General features: G+C 38.8%; 2 protein-coding genes across 4 annotated transcripts; both read left to right on the forward strand.

Moving 5' to 3' along the window:
* Positions 1 to 486: 486 nt before the first annotated feature.
* On the forward strand, positions 487 to 22,417 carry LOC117479705 (E3 ubiquitin-protein ligase TRIM39-like). 3 transcript variants are annotated; one of them, XM_034126791.1, is made up of 3 exons: positions 487 to 589; positions 20,204 to 21,305; positions 21,342 to 22,417. In XM_034126791.1, exons 2-3 carry the CDS (start codon positions 20,211 to 20,213, stop codon positions 21,888 to 21,890), a joined length of 1,644 nt encoding a protein of 547 aa, XP_033982682.1. In that variant the 5' UTR covers positions 487 to 589; positions 20,204 to 20,210; the 3' UTR covers positions 21,891 to 22,417. The 3 variants fall into 3 exon arrangements, with proteins under 3 accessions (XP_033982682.1, XP_033982683.1, XP_033982681.1); XM_034126792.1 differs by having other exon boundaries at positions 20,204 to 21,275; positions 21,312 to 22,417; XM_034126790.1 differs by having other exon boundaries at positions 20,202 to 22,417.
* On the forward strand, positions 11,685 to 15,151 carry LOC117479717. The gene is made up of 8 exons (XM_034126807.1): positions 11,685 to 11,908; positions 12,122 to 12,256; positions 12,633 to 12,701; positions 12,815 to 12,909; positions 13,186 to 13,312; positions 13,828 to 13,945; positions 14,183 to 14,259; positions 14,701 to 15,151. Exons 1-8 carry the CDS (start codon positions 11,741 to 11,743, stop codon positions 14,809 to 14,811), a joined length of 900 nt encoding a protein of 299 aa, XP_033982698.1. The 5' UTR covers positions 11,685 to 11,740; the 3' UTR covers positions 14,812 to 15,151.
* Positions 22,418 to 23,793: the final 1,376 nt, after the last annotated feature.

Below are 23,793 nucleotides of genomic sequence, written 5' to 3' on the forward strand. Positions count from 1 at the left end.
AGACATTATATAAAGCAGGATATTATTTACATTAAGTGTGTAGGGAATGGAATATTAAATTAAATATAAAATCAGAAAATAGTTTACCTTGACAAGGAATTGCAGTTTAGTTTAATAGGAAACATAATTGAAGTTGAAGTGAAGGAAGAATAGGAAATTGTTGCCCCTAAAAGATCTGAAATAAAAATCAAAATTAAGTTAATAATGTTTGCTTTTCTCTTTTTCTGTCACCTGTAGTATTTCAGCTCCAAAACACACAACAACTCATTTAAACTCTCTGAGATTGATGGTATTTGTAGTGTTTGCAGCAGAAAGGATTATGGGAGTTGAAGTGTTGGTGGTGTCTCAACCATTGGAGAAAGAAAGGCCTTGTTGCTCTTGTAGTTCCTCCTCCACTCCCTCTTGGTGACGGGCCACTGAGAGGTGGAGCTTCACTGAAATAGGAGAGCTTCAACTTCCCAGAATTGAAAGTGAAAGTTTGTCTGAGCGACAGAACAGCGGCACGTCTCTCTGCTTCTCTCTAAAGAAACACTCGACTGAATCCAGCAGCTTTTTCTCAACAACGCAGCAGAATCTCTGCCAAACACTGGTGAGTAAACTACAGACACAATCACCAACTAAATATTTGAACAAGGTTTAGTTTAATCAGAATCTGAGGCTGGTACGTCTGTTTTTAAATATACCGAATATATGCCTCCCTCAGACACTTTAAAACCAAAATAAAAGACCGCGGTGAAGTTAGTTTTAGGTTGGATATTCGACGGACATTCGCGGACCAGCCAGGAGCGTCAGTTTCCCCTGCTGCTGGCTGTATTACGACGGGGAGATCTTCTGTGCGAAACGAGGCTTTCACTTAGGGACCATCAACAAATGACTTTTCAATTACACAAGAAAAATGTTGTTTTTAATAAATCGACAGCTTCTCGATCGTGTGAATGTGAAGCAAATTCACTCTAGAGCATACATTTATTGACCACACCTCTTTTTATTGCATTTTAATACTTTAAATATTTTATATTAATATTTTGATGGAAAAATTAGCTTATTTCTTCAATACCTTCCAGGTCATGTGACCTAATCACTCAAACTCAACGCTGGCTCAAAGAACTACACTGGCTGCATAGGACACACCTCTTTTTATTCCATTTTAATACTCTAAATATTTTATATTAATATTTTGATGAAAAAATTAGCTTATTTCTTCAATACCTTCCAGGTCATGTGACCTAATCACTCAAACTCAATGCTGGCTCAAAGAACTACACTGGCTGCGTAGGACACACCTCTTTTTATTCCATTTTAATACTCTAAATATTTTATATTAATATTTTGATGGGAAAATGAGCTTATTTCTTCAATACCTTCCAGGTCATGTGACCTAATCACTCAAAATCAATGCTGGCTCAAAGAACTACACTGGCTGCATAGGACACACCTCTTTTTATTCCATTTTAATACTCTAAATATTGTATATTAATATTTTGATGGGAAAATGAGCTTATTTCTTCAATACCTTCCAGGTCATGTGACCTAATCACTCAAAATCAATGCTGGCTCAAAGAACTACACTGGCTGCGTAGGACACACCTCTTTTTATTCCATTTTAATACTTTAAATATTTTATATTAATATTTTGATGGAAAAATTAGCTTATTTCTTCAATACCTTCCAGGTCATGTGACCTAATCACTCAAACTCAATGCTGGCTCAAAGAACTACACTGGCTGCTTAGGACACACCTCTTTTTATTCCATTTTAATACTTTAAATATTTTATATTAATATTTTGATGGAAAAATTAGCTTATTTCTTCAATACCTTCCAGGTCATGTGACCTAATCACTCAAACTCAACGCTGGCTCAAAGAACTACACTGGCTGCATAGGACACACCTCTTTTTATTCCATTTTAATACTTTAAATATTTTATATTAATATTTTGATGGAAAAATGAGCTTATTTCTTCAATACCTTCCAGGTCATGTGACCTAATCACTCAAACTCAATGCTGGCTCAAAGAACTACACTGGCTGCTTAGGACACACCTCTTTTTATTCCATTTTAATACTTTAAATATTTTATATTAATATTTTGATGGAAAAATTAGCTTATTTCTTCAATACCTTCCAGGTCATGTGACCTAATCACTCAAACTCAACGCTGGCTCAAAGAACTACACTGGCTGCATAGGACACACCTCTTTTTATTCCATTTTAATACTTTAAATATTTTATATTAATATTTTGATGGAAAAATGAGCTTATTTCTTCAATACCTTCCAGGTCATGTGACCTAATCACTCAAAATCAATGCTGGCTCAAAGAACTACACTGGCTGCATAGGACACACCTCTTTTTATTCCATTTTAATACTTTAAATATTTTATATTAATATTTTGATGGAAAAATTAGCTTATTTCTTCAATACCTTCCAGGTCATGTGACCTAATCACTCAAACTCAACGCTGGCTCAAAGAACTACACTGGCTGCATAGGACACACCTCTTTTTATTCCATTTTAATACTTTAAATATTTTATATTAATATTTTGATGGAAAAATGAGCTTATTTCTTCAATACCTTCCAGGTCATGTGACCTAATCACTCAAACTCAATGCTGGCTCAAAGAACTACACTGGCTGCCAGGATAACAACCTCCATCTCAACTTCAGCAAAACCAAAGAGCTGATTGTGGACTACATGAAGCAGCAGAGAGAGGGTCACGCCCCCATCGCCATCAATGGGACTACGGTGGAGAGAGTCAGCAGCTTCAGGTTCCTTGGGGTCCACATCACTGAGGACCTGACATGGACTCTTCACACCACCACCATCACCAAAAAAGCTCGACAGCGGCTCTTCTTCCTCCGCAGGCTGAGGAGGTTCAACATGGACTCCAGGATACTCTGCAACTTCTACAGGTGCACCATAGAGAGAATCCTGACCTTCTACAGGTGCACCATAGAGAGCATCCTGACTGGCTGCTTCACGGCCTGGTACGGCAGCTGCACTGCCCTCAATCGTAAGGCCTTACAGAGGGGGGTGAAAACTGCACAGAACATCACCAGGACGGAGCTGCCATCCATGGAGGACCTTTACTCCCAGCGGCTCAGGAAGAAAGCCCTCAGGATTATCAACGACCCCCATCACCCCAGCCACAAACTGTTCTGTCTGCTGCCGTCTGGCAGGCGTGACCGCAGCATCCGGACTAAAACCACCAGACTCAGGGACAGTTTCATACCACAGGCAATAAGACTGCTAAACAACTGAACTGCTGAAACAACATCTGTTAAACACCTGAACTGTTGAAACAACATCCATAACATTCATCTGCTACTTAGTAATTATTTATCTATTTCTCTAATATATCATTCCAATAGACCGGCTGGTCCTGTGGCTCGTCTTTTTTTTGTAACTAGCTGATGCTCAATCTAATCCTGTTCTTCAAAGTCACTGTCAGACTCAGAATTCTCAGAAATGTGATCCTCACATTCTGAAACACCTTCCTCTTCCTCTACATCATCATCAAATGGTTCTCTCTCTTCCAAAATCATTTGCAAGGCCCTCTGAGCAGAGAATCATTTGGCCATCTTGATCAGTTGTGATAAGACACACACACACACACACCCACACACCCACACACACACACACACACACACACACACACACACACACACACACACACTTTCCACACTTGTGTTAGCCCCGAACATCCTGTATCTAATATAAATGTGTAGGGGGGGGTGTACAGTGGGTGGTCATTGAAAATGTGTTCTGATATATGTTCTTCACAGAAAATTAGCCAACGCCATTGAGTGTGAGTTTGAACAAATAATGTATCATATCATTTTTCTTTACATAAATAATGAAACACTATACAAGGGTTAATATTAATACATTTTTGTATGGAAAATTCTGTTTATTTTTTCAATAGCTTCTCTGTCATGTGACCGAATGTCACACTCAATATTGTAGAAAGGAAAAAATAGTGGCAAATAAATGAAGTGGGAATTAAAACAAGTATGTATCTGAACTAAAAGTACTACAATTACCTACAAATGTACACAGATGGTTCTAAGAACAAAGAAGAGTGTGTTGGAGTTGGTATATACATCCCAGACTTTAAAATATCTATCTCAAAAAGAGCGTCTGATCAATTATCAGTGTATACAGCAGAAATGCTTGCTGTAATAATAGGATTACAGTGGGTTGAAGAGGTCAGACCAGATAGGGTGGTGATATGCACAGATTCATTGTCCATATTAAAAAGCACAGATTCATTGTCCATATTAAAAAGCATGGTATAGATCTGCAGTTCTGCTGGGTGCCTGCACATGAGGGGGTGAAAGGGAACGAGTGTGCTGATAAATGAGCAAAAAGTGCACTACAAAAGGAAATAACATTACCAGTTCAACTTGGTAAAGGAGAAGGAAAAGCAGTAATTAAGAAGAAAGGGATGGAGATCTGGCAGAAAAGGTGGGAGGAAGACCAGAAAGGCAAAGAGTATCACAAAGTGCAAAAGACAATTACAATTAATGTTTATAAAGAAATAAACAGAAGGGAGGAAATCATGATAGCTAGACTCAGACTAAATCACACGGCTTTGAATGGTACGCTGTATACTGTATCATGGGGAAAAGTGACAGTGACAAGTGTGGGAGTTAAAGAAGATGTAGAACACATCTTGTTACATTGTGACATCTTTAAAGCTGAAAGAGAAAAACTAAAGGATAACGTTTTAGAGGCAGAGAATGGAGTGTGGTTGGTATTTTGGGAACAGAAGGAGAGGGAGTAAGAGCTACCAGAAAGGCATTGTTTACCTTCCTGAGTGAAACTGGGGTAGGAAAAATAATTTAACATTAGGTCAGGAAAGATCATAGGTTTTTTATTTTATGTTTTTTGTTGATTTATTTATTTATTTATATATATTTTTTGATTAGATCATAGATACGTCCATGAGTTAAGAGATGGAATGATATGATAATTCACACTCATGTACAGGTGGTGGTATGCACCTTTAAAGTTGTTTGCAATCCGCCAAAAATAGAGAGTAGAAGAAGAAGACATATATGCCATTTTAGAAACCAGATCACATTGTTTGATCTAAAAATGGTGCGCTTCAAAAAAGGCAAGAAAAAGAAAGCTTTAGACCTCTGGCAACAAGCAGGAGGTAGAGATTTCATCACCAGGTCTTTCATTTCTCATGGTTTTAGTGAAGTTAATGTTACACCTGAGCAGTGGTCCTCAGTTACACTTACAGTGTTTAAAAGTAATAAGAAAGAGCATCTTAAGTGGTTGAGGGTCATCTGGGGTGAAGACCGACGCGGAGTCCGGACTGAGGTGCTTCAAGCAGGTACTGTTAAAAAATAACTTTGATGAGCCCCAGAGCAGAGTCCTGCCTCGGATACCCGGCGGATAACCCGCAAAATAGTTGTGTAACGGGCAAAACATACATGTAGGCCTGTATCTAACCACGGGTGCGGGGACAGAAGAAAGAAAAAAATGTAATGCAGGCGAGCAGCGGGTGGGAACAAAAATATGTTGTGGTTTTTCTCTGGAGAAATCCGAAATGAAAATGAAGATTCATTCATAACCAGTGGCGGCCGGTGGTCTTTTTTTTTGGTGGGGCTCTTGACGTACCGTAAGTGACCTACCCGGGGGGTCCGGGGGGTTTCCCCCCTGAATTTTTTTTCGAGAAATGACCCCTTAAATGATGACTTCTGGTGATGTTAGAGGGGGGGGGAAAGGAGAAATCGAGGCTTAAAAATATGAGAAGACTGATCAATACCTCCATAATCTTCAGTGTGGAAAATATTATTTATCAACCTGAACATCTACTACTTTACCAGGAATTTGTGTTCTCAGAACTGGTCTGTTTTTTTCTTTCTTAAAACTGTTCATGTTTTATGAACCAACACCTTCACCAAGTAGCTTTACAGTGAACTGCATGTGAGATATAAAATTAATAGCATCTTTTCAGTAGCATTAATTATAAATATTTAAGTGGTTCAATACAAGTCACTACAGCATTTCAAACTGAACTGTGAATAAATGCAATTTAAAAAAAATAACCACAGCACAAAATGTCATAAATTGTGTTTTTTCTTTGTTTCTCTGAGGATTATTTACAAACAGGCTTATTTACATATAGCAATAACTCAGAAATGAAAAAGCTACATCGTCTAACACGAACAACCAGTTAGCATAATGATAATATATGTGTTATGTACAATGTAACTGGCAAGGCTAGAGCAAGAAAGAACATAAAGTTTGCAAAAGGTTTAAATAACTTCAAGTATCTGTCTTCAGATTACGTGGAGGTTTTAGTCCGATGGGAAGCAGATTTTAAGCGACACCGAAGATAAACCAAAAATGTGGTGGAGCTGCAAACCGTGTAGTGTTGCTGGGACAGAACAGGAGCTATAACCGTTGGAAAATACATCACAGACAATGCAACAAACGTGTAGACAGAACAATCACTTCTGTGATAAATGCCCACTTATTAATAAACTTCTAACAACCATGGGAAACCTCCTCTCTACATATAAAGTGATATCCAAGCATGGGAAACAAAAGACAGCATTTACCTGTTTGCATCCAGCTAGCCAAGCCTTTTTTGTGTACCAGCTACTTGTGAAGCCTCGTGTATAAATGTTGTCTTTTTCACGAGATTGCTGCGATATATTCAAATCGGGTTGGTCCGGTCCAAGGTCTTTAAGCAACAATTTATCTGCCAAACTTCTCCTTTCGAAAGGATTGGAGATTAGCTCTTGAACAGAATTAGGCGGGGACCGAGGTCCGGAGACTCCACCTGCACACGAAGCCATCCTCATCAACTACTGCGTCAACCGGATACGAGTCACTGTCCAAACTACTCACAGACTGCACTGGGCGCTGACATTGGCGCCCGGTGACCGTCATCTTTGACGACGCTGATTGGCTGAAATTATATTTTCGCGGCATAGTTTACACGTTACAGATAGCAACAGTCAGCTGCTAGTGGCTGCTGCTGCACTGGTTGAAGGCTCCTCTCTTAGCGCCCAGACGAGAGAAGGTGCATGGGCAAGGCCAGGCAGGAAACATGTGACTTATCAGTAACTTTAGACATCGTAACACAATTTTAAACGAGATTTTATTGTAGATTATACATTTTACTGATACCAATTATATAATATTTACCTTGTTCATTAAAAATAAAAATAAAAATATATATATTTTTTTAAACATATTTTATTTTTTTTAATTTTAATTTTTTTTTTTTTTTTTTTTTTTTTTTTTCAATATGGCAAGAGGTGGGGCGGCGCCCCTAGCGCCCCTATGGACCGGCCGCCACTGTTCATAACGTTGTGATTCAAATCATTATTATTAATAACTTACAGCAACATCGCGTGCAATAGACGACGCTGAAGTTGGCTTCCGATTCAGAGCTTCCGATTCGGCAGTTAAGGGGAAAGTTAAGGGAAATTTAATTTACAGCGCTGAGCGAACAATCCTCCGTGTTTCAACCTCTTAAATCGCTGCATAGACGATTTATTTGGACTGGATTATCCCAGAGGGTCTAAACATTTTTTATAACACAGTTTCAGATTTGTGAAACCTTAATTCTATTTGTGAAAATACAAAAAAGAGAGATTTCAGTGCTTTTTTTACATCTCGACCACATTAGACCAGGTCCTGATCTAAAAATCTAAAAATGTTTGGTTTTTGTGACCAGTTAGACTCATTAAGGCCATTGTTTCCCTTCATAAGTGCAACTACGGAAGTGGATTGAAGTCTTTCAGAGCCTGTCACAGTTCCAGATCATACCAGTGTAAAGCTATATGTACATTAGTAATCATAGTTTTTCTATGTCAAAAAAAGTATAAACAGCATGCAACAATATCAAAACTTGCTAAACATGCTCACTTTATTATATTTGTGTTGCAAAGGTCATGCCACAGTCTGATAAGCATAACTTGTTTAAGAATTCAAAATGCAGCCCCCACTTCAATCAATAAAGAATTCCAAATATATATATCATGTGCAGTGCTCATTAGTAGCCGTCATCCCATGCAGTTTAAATATACTAGGACCAGAGCAAGGCAGCGTTACACTGGTGAGTACATGTGAAAGGATTTCAGGAGCCTTTTGCTTTATTTACATTATTTGAGTGGTTTGAGTAAGACTACTTTTTAGAAATTCTAACAATGTATTTTTGAAAATGTATGAAACTAAAAAAAGTCTCCATCCCTGTTAAATAACAAACTAACTTTCTACAAATAAATTCAAGATGTTTTTTAAGATAGACTATATACATGTTCTGAAGCCACTGTGGCCTCAGGATGCTTCCGACACTTGACTTGAAGATAATTGCGTGTAACGGGTCGGTTCGCGGTACTGAGCTGCGAGGGTTCGGGTGGGTGCGGATTTGAAAACTGGACCCATGCAGGACTCTGCCCCAGAGGCTTTTAAGTTGAAGCTTAACCCTTGTGAATCCCTTTTAAAAACGTTACTCTGAAAACACTAACGACAAAAATGTCCGCATCTAAAAATACTGTAATAAAGATATTATAGGCTATGTTAATATTTTTTTTCCACTTTCAATTACTTACATCTTTTAACCCAATTCAGTGCTGATCATAATTATCAAATGTTCATTCATTTGTATTTTTGTCGCTAGGGATCTGAAAGTCACTATTTTGATTACACATACACTTATTAAGAATTGTTTTCCAAAAAACTCACATCTTTACCAAATGTCGTGACATATTCTTAACACAATCAGAATGCTCGCAAAATTAAACAGTGATATGGACAATACATTTCCTTAGGGAGGCATAAGGGTTAATGTACTTATTTAATTAAATACTACAGCCATCACAGTAGGATGTTAACATAATTGACTGTAGCCTAATTGACCCAAGGATGGCAGATTGCTTAAAGTTGCATTGTAGTCTTAAGATAAGAGATACAGTAATTAAATGAGATTTTTTACTTTTGTAATGTTTGTATTTAGGAAAATATGTCAGTGAAAGAGGGAGAGATGGACAGCACAGTATCAAGAAACAGTCTTCCAGCGCACCTACAGGTGAGGAAGACGAGGACACAAGTCAGGATGACAGGGAAATGAGTAACGCACAGCCACAGTCTGAGATAGACACAGAAGAGTCAGACCAGCAAAGTACAGAGACAGCCACCGAAATGACAACACAAATTAACAGAAAGTGCAAAGCAGGGCCAAAAAAGTTCAACATTGCCATGACAAGAAAACAATGGAACAAAATTAAACCTAAACATGGCAAACAAAAACTCCGTCCCCCCTGGACTGATACATTTTATCAGGAATTTTTGAAAAAGAATCCATGCTGCACACTTGCTTTCAAATACCAGCATGTTAAGACAAAGGATAGCCGTAAAAAGAATTCGCCATTTTTCTGTGCCTCTGCAAAATGCACATTTAATGGATGCAACGCTGTCTACAGTTTCTCAAAAAAGAACAGGCCAAAATCAACGGATACAAAAATATTTTTAAAAGTCATGCGTATTGGTGAAGTTATACACCATAAAAATCAAAGGCGATTTAGACCAGCAAAATACACAAGAAGAGGAACCATTTCCAAAGCCTTAACCAGTGGTGTCAGCAATTATTATTACAATATGTTAAGACAGACACCAGTAGAGGAAATAATGGCTGGTAACATAAGCAGAAGCCTCACCAAAGATGTGTTAAAGACAATATCCTCTGAAGTGAAGAAAAGTGCAAGGCTCCACGATGACATGATGCTTGAACTCATGTTGACTCAAAAAATAATCAAAGAGAGCAGCAGTCATGCATCATCAAAAGGCTATCTTCAGCACCTACAAATAGATCCGTTTGCTGTACATTTATACACAGATGCTGGAATAAAAATGTTGACTGAGCACTTAAAAAAGCCAACACCTACGACTCTCTACCTTGATGCCACAGGCAGCGTGATACAGAAAAGTCCTGATCAAAATAAGCGGGTCTTGTACTATGCTTTGGTTTTGCCCGGAATGGGTAAGGATAAGCCTCCCTTGCCTGTCACAGAACTGATCACCAACAGCCATTCCATTCCATCTATTTCCCATTGGCTCATGGAATTTAAAAGAAAGTTGTCTTACACAACAAAAAGAAAGATAGCACAGGTTGAGACAGATTATAGTTGGGCTCTGATAAACAGTGTGCTTCTGTCTTTTAACAGGGAAAATATGTCAGTGTACCTTGACAGAGCATTTGAGATAGTGTCTGGACAAACTGAACTGATTCCTAACTTCACTGTGCTGCATCTGTGCTCTGCTCATATCATGAAGGCTGTGTCACAAGCATTTGGAAAAAAAACTGTAGACAGAGGCACACAGGAATATGCAACATTCTGTTTTGCGTACATCCTGAACTGCACAAGTATGCAGGAAGCCATTGATGTTTTTTATCATATGTGTGTGCTTTTTGATGCAGAGGAGTACACTCATTTGGTGAAACAGAGCAAAATGTACCTTGACAAGTGCATTTTGCAAACTCGGGACGTGAAACTGGAAGAAAGTGGACATGTAATGGGAGAGGAGGAAAGCAAAATGGAAAAAAATGCTCATAGCATTATGGGAAAGTCCCCTTTTACACGAGCTTTTCAAGTCAGGCGGGACCAAGCAGAGTGTGACATTCTCTCTGACGATGCTGTTCGTGTAAAAAACCACTACCTCTGTCCTGGTGTCATTGATGCACTGTTAAAAAACTACATGGGGATCTTCCCATTGTGGAGTGGTTTGTTGCTTGGGGATCTGTCGCGACATAGAAAAGGTACCTCTAAAAAAGATGGAAGTCATAAAACCAGGGATACCAACTGCCATGTTGAGCTCTGGTTTGGGTTGGTCAAACACTCCATCCTTTTAAAAAAAAAGTACCTGAGACCAGCAGAGTTCATCTCCAAAATGTATGCCTCAATACAAGGAAGATATGTAGAGCACATTGAGCAACACAATCTGCCAATGCATATTCTGGACAAAAACTTTGGACATCCTAGCAGGCCAGATGATGACCACGAGGAACAGTGGAACAAGCGGGAAAGTTCTGCTGGTCACACCAAGTCCAAGTCCAAGTACTTCAATCCACCAAAAACACTACCCAACCCCAAGAGCCCACCTGCCACAAAGCTGAAGAAAAGAAAAGTGGACCAACAGGAAAAAGATGCACAGGGAAATGTGAGTTTCTCTAAGACTTACTATGTTCAAAGTGTGTAAATTGTTCTCCAGCATTGTAATTGTAACAATGGAATAAGTAAATATTGTCAGAAAGTAAAGCATGGACTAAATTGGTAAAGAGTGAGGTGAAGGACAAAGGACATGAAGTATTATAACCCAAGATGATTAAGTGCATGTTGTAGGGGGAGAATATGAAGATGAAAAATGTAAATGTAAATACAGCATACAAACTTATAACAGAAACTAGATTTCTAAATCAGACTTGAAACTGCAATTACAGTTTCTGTTCCTGAGCAGCCTGTTTAATGTCATTTAGTGAAAACTCTAAAAGGGAAAAAGGTTAAATGCATAAACATGGACAGTTTAATTATATTCTGTGTATGTAGCTTTGATGGTGCATATACAAAAACAAGGCCTTCACCCAAAAATTCAAGATTGTTAACCCTCTGGTATCATTCAAATGCACTACCCTAATTAGTCATTCGGGACAAAAATGTCCAGAGTGATACCGGAGGGTTAAAAGATTCCTCAAGTGTCCATATTAAACAGAATGCATTTATTTCCCCTCAATCCTGACTTGCAGTTGACCTGGCTGTGGAAAAAAAAGGACACTGAGGTGGTCGTGGCAGTGCTCCCCTCACAGATGAAAGGACGCATCTTACTTATCCGCCACTGTGAGCTATGCTCACTTCGACCCCACCAGTGGTTGACAGGGGAGGTACGTGACTACATGTTTCAAGTGTCTGAAGTTTCACTCTACACTGTGTCATTTTCTTTATCTTGCATTTAACGATTTCTGCCCAAAAAATATCTGAAAAAAATGTCTAGATACTTTTGTCAGTCACAAGATTCTCAAAGTTGCAGGAAATGAAAGTTCAGTAAAACTGGGAATATGCATTAATTGGCTAATTGTTATGATCTTTTTTGCAAGGTAATTGAAGGCGTGTTTCATGTTGCTGCCGACAAATTCGGCGTTGTGAACAAAATGTACTTGCTAAATCACTACACAGCAGGTGTCATTTTGTTCGGGGACAGAACTCAGCTAACATCTCACAGTTTACCAAAGGTAATGTGTGTGGTCTGTGTATGTCTATGTGTGTGGTGTGTTGTGTTTGTGCATGGTGATGCTGTAGGGGGAAGTAGGTGTGGATTTGATTTGTGGGCTCACACTCACACATTAGGTACATGGAGTGAAGCATTGGCTGAGAATCCACAGGTCTTAAATAGGAAATTAGCTGAGATTATTTTACTTGATCCTCTCTGAAACTATACTCATTAGTTAAATCACCTGATAAATCTACTTACTATTGAATTTCCATACCAACACTTGTTTTAAGCACAACAAATGAATGGCACAAGAACATAATTGTCAGACTAATGTTGTTGTTATTTTTACCTTAGCCTTCAAGTTTGTTTTAATCCTTTATTTGATGCCATTATAGGTAAACTTTGACAACTATGAAGCTGTCCTGTCCTTTGTACTTGTCAACAACAACCACTGGAAGTTGCTGGTTTGTAATTATTTTTGTTATTGTATTATTTCTGTTAAAGCACAAGACTTACATAGTGAAACCAAAAATCTTTTTTGATGAAAAGTGCTTTTACTTTTTTTGTTCTCTCACAGTACATTCATGCCAAAACCAGCACCGTATTCCTGGTGGATCCAGCTCAAAGCATCAAAGAGCTTGATGACTCCGAACATGCTGCCAAAAGAATACAGTAAATAAAAATTCAATAGATATTTGAAAATTCAAGTAAAAACTATATTTAAACGTAAAAAATGTGTCACATTTAGTTACATTCATACTCACAAACAGCATTGAAAGCATTTTAAACAGTCTGATACAGTCTGTGTTCAGACAGTGATATCTATAGCTGACCCTTATATAAATAAATGGTCATATGGTGAATACAAACAGTATAAATGTCTGTTACATTATCTTTAGGTGCCACATAATTAGAAATATAAAGTGTGTTAACATTATCCTTTCTCAGGGAGTACTTCAAGATGAGGAGGACACGCCACAGCATAACAGACTGGGTGGATGTTAAGTGGAAGGGAGGCGTTATGGGCCACCCACTTCAAAAGGATGGATGTAGCTGTGGTGTCGTTGTTGTGAAGGTGAGCTGAAGATATTCTGTTTTCATCCAGTTAACAAGCAGAGTTTTTAATGTGAAAGACAGTTTAATGCAAGGACGGATTAAAAAATCTGTCAAAGTAGTGGTCGACCGATAAGGGTTTTTTAAAGGCCGATGCTGATCGCCATAATATTTAGCAGGCAGGTTGGCCAATGGACAATATACAGTATAATGCCGATATCATGTTGTTGTTTATTGTATTTTTCACAACTGACAACAATTGGATTATGACACAACATTGCTGAACTTAAATTAACAGTTATTTAACACTAATGTAGTATTCACTTGAACACAGAAAGTTTCATTGACAAAACTTCGCTTCCGAATATCTCAAAATTCCAATAATAGGACCGGTCTATATCAATAATGAAAAGTTTTGGGAGGCATTCTAGTCAAGGGTGGATGTCTTCTATAATGTGTCTCATGTTTTTGTCTGTATCTGTATTACTATACAATAAAGAAGAAAAAACCTCCATAACATAAGTGTTGTTTGTTTAGATGGCAAAGGCAGTCATGGAGTCCTTCCCTCTGATCCCGAATGTGAATTTCGAGTGTTCGAAGAAATACATGAAACAGGAGAGGATAGAACTGGCTCTCGAAATCCTTGAGGCATCAGGTAAATAAATATGAATATATGTATTTCATTTCATTTCAAACCTTTATTTATTCAGGTTGTATCCCATTGAGATCATTGACCTCTTTTTCAAGGGAGACCTGCTATATGTGTATGTATGTATATGTGTGTCTGTATGTATGTATATATATATATATATATATATATATATATATATATATATGTATGTATATGTATGTATATAGAAGCTGACATACATGTATTGTTATCTTGTTTCAGTCCTTGATGAGCACACTTATTGTGCTATGTGTGCTGCCTTAAGGCCTCCAGGATCTGGATCTCCCATCACAAACTGGGTGAGCTGTTGTGAAGAAAATGTGGAATTGTGATGTCTACATTTATTTTTTAATGTATTCATTTATTTAACAGGGACAGTGCACATTAATTAACATCTCTGTAAATGTGCCAGAGTTAGCCAAGAGGCTATTTTTCATCTATAGTCCCTGGACAGATTTTAAAAGTCAACCTAAAACACATTTAATTTTAAACAAGTAAATACAATACATTTAAAACATGCAACACACATTACTGGAATACTTAAATAAAACAATTTAAAAGTCAGAACAATAAAACAAAAAAACAAAAACAAAACAAGAGCATGTTAAAACACAGGCAGTGGGTTTTAAGGACCAGATGATTGTGTCAGCTGATTCCTCACTAACACTTGAGTATTAAGACAACTGAATGGTAATCTAAGCTACAAATATATAAATACATTATTTCTTTCACTTCAACAGATTCAGTGTGATGACTGTGAGCGATGGTACCATGCCCAGTGTCTGGCAATGGACAGCAGAGACTTTAAAAAGGCAGAGACAGGATATTGGAAATGTCCTTTGTGCAAGTAATACTTGAAATGTGCTCAATGATGACGATTAGTAAAACATGTGTCCTGTGTAGCCTTGTTTGTATTACTTTCTGATAATCACTGGATCACATGACAGGGAAGCTATAGAAAAAACCCTGAATTTTCCATAGAAATATTAATATTAAATAGAGGATGTAATATTATCCGATATAAAGAGCTGTTTCTATTGTGTACAGACTAGTATTCAATTCAGAAAGTGATTTTGAGTCATTAGATATTGAAGAAATAAGCTAAGCTAAGATAATAAGCTAATTTACAATAAAAAGAGGTGTGTCCTATGCAGCCAGTGTAGTTCTTTGAGCCAGCATTGATTTTGAGTGATTAGGTCACATGACCTGGAAGGTATTGAAGAAATAAGCTAATTTTTCCATCAAAATATTAATATAAAAATATTTAAAGTATTAAAATGGAATAAAAAGAGGTGTGTCCTAAGCAGCCAGTGTAGTTCTTTGACCCAGCATTGATTTTGAGTGATTAGGTCACATGACCTGGAAGGTATTGAAGAAATAAGCTCATTTTTCCATCAAAATATTAATATAAAATATTTAGAGTATTAAAATGGAATAAAAAGAGGTGTGTCCTATGCAGCCAGTGTAGTTCTTTGAGCCAGCCTTGATTTTGAGTGATTAGGTCACATGACCTCGAAGGTATTGAGGAAATAAGCTAATTTTTCCATCAAAATATTAATATTTAGAGTATTAAAATGGAATAAAAAGAGGTGTGTCCTACGCAGCCAGTGTAGTTCTTTGAGCCAGCATTGATTTTGAGTGATTAGGTCACATGACCTCGAAGGTATTGAAGAAATAAGCTCATTTTTCCATCAAAATATTAATATAAAATATTTAGAGTATTAAAATGGAATAAAAAGAGGTGTGTCCTATGCAGCCAGTGTAGTTCTTTGACCCAGCATTGATTTTGAGTGATTAGGTCACATGACCTGGAAGGTATTGAAGAAATAAGCTCATTTTTCCATCAAAATATTAATATAAAATATTTAGAGTATTAAAATGGAATAAAAAGAGGTGTGTCCTATGCAGCCAGTGTAGTTCTTTGACCCAGCATTGATTTTGAGTGATTAGGTCACATGACCTGGAAGCTATTGAAGAAATAAGCTCATTTTTCCATCAAAATATTAATATAAAATATTTAAAGTATTAAAATGGAATAAAAAGAGGTGTGTCCTATGCAGCCAGTGTAGTTCTTTGAGCCAGCATTGATTTTGAGTGATTAGGTCACATGACCTGGAAGGTATTGAAGAAATAAGCTCATTTTTCCATCAAAATATTAATATAAAATATTTAAAGTATTAAAATGGAATAAAAAGAGGTGTGTCCTATGCAGCCAGTGTAGTTCTTTGAGCCAGCATTGATTTTGAGTGATTAGGTCACATGACCTGGAAGGTATTGAAGAAATAAGCTCATTTTTCCACAAAATATTAATATAAAATATTTAAAGTATTAAAATGGAATAAAAAGAGGTGTGTCCTATGCAGCCAGTGTAGTTCTTTGAGCCAGCATTGATTTTGAGTGATTAGGTCACATGACCTGGAAGGTATTGAAGAAATAAGCTCATTTTTCCATCAAAATATTAATATAAAATATTTAGAGTATTAAAATGGAATAAAAAGAAGTGTGTCCTATGCAGCCAGTGTAGTTCTTTGAGCCAGCATTGATTTTGAGTGATTAGGTCACATGACCTCGAAGGTATTGAAGAAATAAGCTAATTTTTCCATCAAAATATTAATATAAAATATTTAGAGTATTAAAATGGAATAAAAAGAGGTGTGTCCTATGCAGCCAGTGTAGTTCTTTGACCCAGCATTGATTTTGAGTGATTAGGTCACATGACCTGGAAGGTATTGAAGAAATAAGCTAATTTTTCCATCAAAATATTAATATAAAATATTTAAAGTATTAAAAATGGAATAAAAAGAGGTGTGTCCTACGCAGCCAGTGTAGTTCTTTGCGCCAGCATTGAGTTTGAGTGATTAGGTCACATGACCTGGAAGGTATTGAAGAAATAAGCAAATTTTTCCATCAAAATATTAATATAAAATATTTAAAGTATTAAAATGGAATAAAAAGAGGTGTGTCCTATGCAGCCAGTGTAGTTCTTTGACCCAGCATTGATTTTGAGTGATTAGGTCACATGACCTGGAAGGTATTGAAGAAATAAGCTAATTTCTCCATCAAAATATTAATATAAAATATTTAAAGTATTAAAATGCAATAAAAAGAGGTGTGTTCAATAAATGTATGCTCTAGAGTGAATTTGCTTCACATTCACACGATCGAGAAGCTGTCGATTTATTAAAAATAACATTTTTCTTGTGTAATTGTAAAAGTCATTTGTTGATGGTCCCTAAGTGAAAGCCTCGTTTCGCAGAGAAGATCTCCCCGTTAAACTGACGCTGCTGGCGGGTCCGGGAAACTGACGCTGCTGGCGGGTCCGCGAATGTCCGTCGAATATCCAACCTAAAACTAACTTCACCGCGGTAAATAAAAGTGACTGGCAGCAGGCAGTGAGAGGCAGCCTCAATAAATCATGTAAATTGAATAAAACCTGTTGCAAAAATAATCTAAAGTAAAGTTGGTGAACTCCTTGACTCTCCGTATCCGCCCCAGTCTCCAGCTGAGCTAAGTGAAACGTTTTCAGACTTTAACACGCTACACTGCAGACCAGTCGGACTTGTTCCCCAACATGTTTTTATAGGGCGATGCAGTTAAATGCTCGTTACCATCGTGACAAACGGCTCGTTGGCTCCAACAAAAGAGACGCACACCAAACTCAGCAATGATAAACTACATTTGATTAAAGGTGGGGTAGGTCAGTTTGAGAAACCAGCTCGAGATCGCTAGAATTGGAAAATACACAACTGGAGAAAATCTGCCACTTCCTTACAGAGCCCCTCCTCCAACACACACGAACGCGCACATGACCAATGAGGGCACAAGATAAGTTTGTGCACAGATGGAAGGCTGACAGGCAGGTAGGCCATCCAGTTATTTTAGCCGGGCCGGCTAAAATGATTGGTCGTACTTTTTACAGTACCACGGCTTCCACAGATGACATTTTTTAATGGATTTTTTGTCAAAGCACTTAAGATATTCATTGCTATCGGGATGTTAAGAGCATTCCATGGAATATAACAAAAAGGGTATCTCGAGCCGGTTTCTCAAACTTACCTACCCCACCTTTAAGCTCAATAATATAATATCATATTGTTTTCATCTTTTATTGTTGTGAAAAAGATCTCTATGTTATCACCAGAGATGGGGTCGTTACTAAAACAAAGTAATATATTACATATTACATATTACTTTTAAAAAAAGTAATATATTACACTACTTCGTTACTCTCTACATAAAGTAACTCGTTACTTTACTCGTTACTTTACTCGCAGGGCCGGCCCGCCCCTCCCTACAGGCAGATCACGCAGACTGCTAAAGTTTCAAATGTTCTCTTTAGTTCAGTTTCCATTGTCGCATAAGACTGATCCAGATAGCTCTGACCATGGCTGTCCTCTGTCTCCTGCTATCTGTATTTTGCACAGTATATCTCTGAACGATGCGATGGTGATTCCACTGTGCAAATGGGCAACATTACCTCTACTATGAAGGATGCTACAAGCCTGTCCATCTCTGCTTTGGTTACCGGTCCTCCAAATTCTCATTTTTGCTGCTTCGGAGTCGGCGGCGGCGCACTCACAACATCCTCACTCTGGGTTCGGGGGTCCTTAGCTATTAGCTTCACTTTAGCATGTGTTCTTTGCAGGTGTTTGTTGAGGTTTGACTTGGTGTTTACAGCAGTGGATAACAGCTTCTGGCCTGGACACAGTTTGCACCTCACCGTCACATTCCTGTCTATTCTTCGGACGAACTCAAAGTAATGGGCATGCCTCCACCCCTCGAAAGTTATCGCTGACTCAGCCATGTTTATGCAGCACTGCACATGGAGATGTGGATGCGCAAGTCGCGCAGATTACGTACATATAAACCTGCGGCGGAAACCCCTCTTGTCTGTCAGTGTGATTATGACTGATTTTATAAACGTAACAAAGTAAAGCGTGTCGGGGCAATGTTAGTAACTGTAGTGTGATTACTGAATTATAAAAGTAACGCGTTACACTACTCCGTTACCGACAAAAGTAATATTATTACAGTAACGCGTTACTTTGTAACTTGTTACTTTGTAACGCGTTACACCCAACTCTGGTTATCACTTAGTTTCTTGGCTTGGTGATTTACAATAAATAACACTGAACTGCACATCAGGCTCTTCTTCACTCAGTTACTATTTGTACGGAATTCAGGACGATTCATAGTTTGATTCTTTTTAAACAAATAATTATACTATAACTATATACAGGGGTGCACACAACTTTCTCAGTGAGGTACTCAGATGAGTACCTGGAGTCAGTGTTTGGTACTCCAACTTCCGGCTCCCCTCAAAGTTCCCATGAAGCCCTCTGTATCGCGAATGTCAACGGGGGGGGGGGTGGTGGTAGTGGAGTACAGAGCTTCGTGGCCACAGAGCGTGTGGACGTTGTGATCAGCTGTTTCAGCGCAGTGCTGCTGTACAGACTAGGGATGCCAGAAACTGACCATGATCAAAATCGAAAATCGGACAGCCCTGGCGAATATTAATCGATTATTCGACCCCCCCCCCCCGCGGGAGAGGAAAAAAAAGTATTTTCGCAGAGCTTGCATTTGCAGTTCGAAGTAGTTCCACGAGGAACTCTTCTGTGGACGTGCCGCTCTGTTCATCTTTAGTTGTGTTCTCACTGTTCTGTCGCCAATAAATCAATCGCACGTGTGACGGAGAGGGAGGGGGGGGGAGGGCGGGGTCGGTGTGTAGCAGGCTGCAGCAGCAGTCTGCACTCTGCGCTGCTGGCTTCCTCCAAGTTTACAGTAAAACAAACTGGTGGTGCGATCAATGGTCATTTACAATTATTAATACTATTACTATTATTAGCATTAGTCTATATTTTGGTTGAAACCAAACCAGGAAAAAAAAGAAAAACATAAATATTAATAAAAAAATATATAAATAAAATCGAATTTTAAAAATAATCTTCGATTATGGAGACTGTAACGAATATTCGAATAATCGAATAATCGCTGGCATCCCTAGTACAGACCGACGTTAACAGCAGCCCTGTCTGTGCACACGGAGACCGACTCTGTCGTCCGGTGATCTAACCGCCTTCTGGAAAAGCTTCACAAGTGCGCCGGTACGCAAATGCGCTTTGTGACACAAGTGACGGTACGCATTTCAGATTGTTGCCGCGCATGCGTACCTGCGTACCAGTTATGTGCACCCCTGACTATATAACTATATTTAATGTTTTTTCCAACATTTTGTATCCACAGAGTAGACATGTCTGCTGCCAGCTGTCTGCTGACTGAAGATCAGTTTCTGTGCTCCATCTGTCTGGATGTGTTCACTGATCCAGTCACCATACCATGTGGACACAACTTCTGTAAAGCCTGCATCTCTGAACACTGGGACAGAAATATCCCGAGTCAGTGTCCCAACTGTAAAAAGGTTTTCAACATAAAGCCTGAGCTGCAGGTCAACACTTTCATCTCTGAGATGGCTGCTCAGTTCAGACAGTCAGCTCAACAGAAAGCCAGCAGCAGCAGCTCAGAGCAACAAGTTGTCAAACCAGGAGAAGTTCCCTGTGATGTCTGCACTGGAACCAGACTGAAGGCCCTGAAGTCCTGCCTGGTGTGTCTGGAGTCCTACTGTGAGACTCACCTGGAGCGTCACCTGACAAGGCCAGGCCTGAAGAAACATCAGCTGATCGACCCTGAGGAGAACCTGGAAAGCAGGATGTGTGTGAAGCACGATAAACTGCTGGAGCTGTTCTGTAAGACCGACCAGGTGTGTGTCTGCATGCTCTGCACTGTTTCAGACCACAAGACACATGATGTTGTTCCTCTGAAAGAAGGATATGAAGGAAAGAAGGCTGAGCTGGGGAAGACAGAGGCTGAAATTCAGCAGATGATCCAGAAGAGACGACTGAAGATTCAGGAGATGAATCTCTCAGTGGAGCTCAGTAAGGAAGGAGCAGACAGAGAGATAGCAGATGGTGTTCAGGTCTTCACTGCTCTGAAGGAGTCTGTTGAGAGAAGCCAGGCCGAGCTCATCGACACCATCAAAGAGAAGCAGAGAGAGACAGAGGAACAGGCTGAAGGCTTCATCAAAGAGCTGGAACAGGAAATCTCTGAGCTGAAGAAGAGAAGCTCTGATGTGGAGCAGCTGTCACGCTCTGAAGACCAGCTCCACCTCCTCCAAAGCTTCACGTCCCTGAACGCTGCTCCACCCACCAAGAACTGGACAGAAGTCAGGGTCCGTCCACCTTCATATGAGGGGACTGTGAGGAGAGCTGTGGCTCAGCTGGAGGAGACGCTCAGTAAACAGATGAAGAAGCTGCTTGAGGTGGAGCTGAAGAGGGTCCAGCAGTATGAGGTGGAGGTGGAGCTGAAGAGGGTCCAGCAGTATGAGGTGGAGGTGACTCTTGATCCTGATACAGCACATCCCAACCTCATCCTGTCTGATGATGGAAAACAAGTTAAACATTGTGATGTGAGGAAGAATCTCCCAGACAATCCAGAGAGATTTGATTTTTGTGTTTGTGTCTTAGCAAAGCAGAGTTTCTCTTCAGGAAGATTTTATTTCGAGGTTCAGGTTAAAGGGAAAACTCAGTGGGATTTAGGAGTGGTCAGAGAGTCGATCAACAGGAAGGGACAGATCTCAGGGACTCCTCAGGATGGTTACTGGATGATATTGTTTAGGAATGGAAATAAGTACCAAGCTTTTGCTGGTCCTGCAGTCCGTCTCTCTCTGAAGTCTCAGCCTGAGAAGGTGGGGGTGTTTGTGGATTATGAGGAGGGTCTGGTCTCCTTTTATGATGTTGATGCTGCAGCTCTGATCTACTCCTTCACTGGCTGCTGCTTCAAAGAGAAACTCTACCCATACTTTTGTCCCAGTAACAACAAAGGTGGTAAAAACTCTGCCCCTCTGATCATCTCTCCTGTCAATCACACCGAGTAGAACAACCATTTGGTTTTCTACAGAAAGATTCACTATCACTAAATATAATATACTGTTTGTATATGATTTGGTGGGTGCAGTGTACACATATTTGATGTTTCTAAACAAAGCAAGATTGTTTTCTGTTTTTTCTATCAAAGATAATGTACTTATGATTAAGAAATATTTGCACGGACCTGACATATCTGGGTGTTAAATTCATAACATTTTATTTCCTTATCATTGTATATATACAAAGTGTTTCATACAGGCAAAGATAACTGTGAGAAGAAATGCACCCCTTATTTTATTTTTTAATAATTAAAGTACAGGTTTCTTTTAAGGTTATAGTTTTAAATATTTGTATTAAAGGGATATGTATCTGGTGAGTTGTCGGTGATACATTAAGGATTACTGCTTGATTCATATTAGAAGAAGAAATTGTGTCTCAATCTTTTGAGTTATTTTGATTTTATTTGTGTCCAACTCTCTGGAGAATGTTTGTATAGCTTAAGAAAGTCCTCAACAAATAAAAAAAAACAAGTTTCCACTGTGTTTCACTCTATATATTTGTTCAACATGTACCTAAGTCTTTTGTTCAAGTAGAAAAACAAATAACACACAATAACTTGAGTATTTCAATATTATACAAATGTATTCTTCTTGTTCACTTGATTTTTGAGATCTAAATTTGTTTATTGTCTATAGTTAATTTTCAATTTAGATTTTAGAAACAATATGAGTTCCATTTATCAAATACAATACATATTTACAGATTAAACCACAAAAGCAGATGTAGTTAATTATCTCTAAAATCCCAGATGACAATATCAAAGTACAGTTTACATATTAAAATAGATATTAGTTATTCAAAATAAAGTAGTACAACAATGACAGTAGATACTCTGCATTATCAGTACTTTTACTTTTAATACAAGTAAATTGTGTTTAAAAACATGCACAGCCCTGACTCATATCACGACTCAGGACCACAGCAACAGGTACAGCCACAACTCCTGACCCAGGTGAAGCCTTTAATGCTGACAACCTGCCAGGTGACAGACACACAACACTCTGGGCAGTCTAAGCCTATAGCAGCAAAACTAAGGGCTGATTCTAGGAAGCCCTAACTTTGAGCTTTATCAAAAAGCAGAGTCCTAGTCTTAAAAATGGATAAGGTGTCTTCAGCCCGAACACACTGAGAACACAGATGATAATTAACCCAAGTCCAACATGCCTTCTGTGTATCTTAAAAAACCAACAGTTTTTTATGTATACATAAATTACGAGAAACAAAAGGCAACACGGTCTCACTCCCTGATCTTCCAGGAGCGACGCTTGGTCAGGGTCCCGTGGTGTGTAGGTGTGACGCGCCGAGTCTCCTTCAGCTTCATACACGGACGCAAAGAGCTTTCAACTGATTGCAATGTATTCCCATCGGCGGCGGTATTTGACGCTCATGGAAGCACCGCATCGGTCCATGTCGGCTGCATTTAAAGGCAATGTGAGCGTCCATTCCCATTGGATAACGGAGGATTTTACACCCGGAAGTAACTATTCTCTTTACTGTCGATTGATTTTACAGTGATATCTGCACTACTCATCAACTCAAAAACACCAGATTATCAAAATTATAATCAAAACCGTCTTGTGTGGTCAAACTTCTGGGCGACTCGTGAACTTTCTTTAAAGACCAAAAAAGAGTTGGGGTTTTCTCACCTCAGACACACTCTGCCTCGTCCTTCATCTAGATGAATCACTGGTCCAAACTTTTGATGTCGCATCCATCTTCCTCCGACCAGTGGACGCTGTGGTCGATCTCTGCTGATAACGCCGAATCACAGAAGGTCTTAATAAGCGCAGGCGGTGATGGAGACAGCTGCTGAGTCTTCTATAGATGAACAAGAAAGCAGAGAATGAGGGC

This window comes from Trematomus bernacchii, unplaced genomic scaffold (genome assembly GCF_902827165.1).
Source record: "Trematomus bernacchii unplaced genomic scaffold, fTreBer1.1, whole genome shotgun sequence".
Classification (NCBI taxonomy): domain Eukaryota; kingdom Metazoa; phylum Chordata; class Actinopteri; order Perciformes; family Nototheniidae; genus Trematomus; species Trematomus bernacchii.

Coding starts and splice junctions, on each gene's coding strand:
- LOC117479717 (XM_034126807.1), top strand. CDS start 11,741: ATGCATTTATTTCCCCTCAATCCTGACTTGCAGTTGACCTGGCTGTGG. Junction 12,702..12,814: donor ACAACCACTGGAAGTTGCTG/GTTTGTAATTAT, acceptor GTTCTCTCACAG/TACATTCATGCCAAAACCAG. Junction 14,260..14,700: donor GATCTCCCATCACAAACTGG/GTGAGCTGTTGT, acceptor TCACTTCAACAG/ATTCAGTGTGATGACTGTGA.
- LOC117479705 (XM_034126790.1), top strand. CDS start 20,211: ATGTCTGCTGCCAGCTGTCTGCTGACTGAAGATCAGTTTCTGTGCTCC.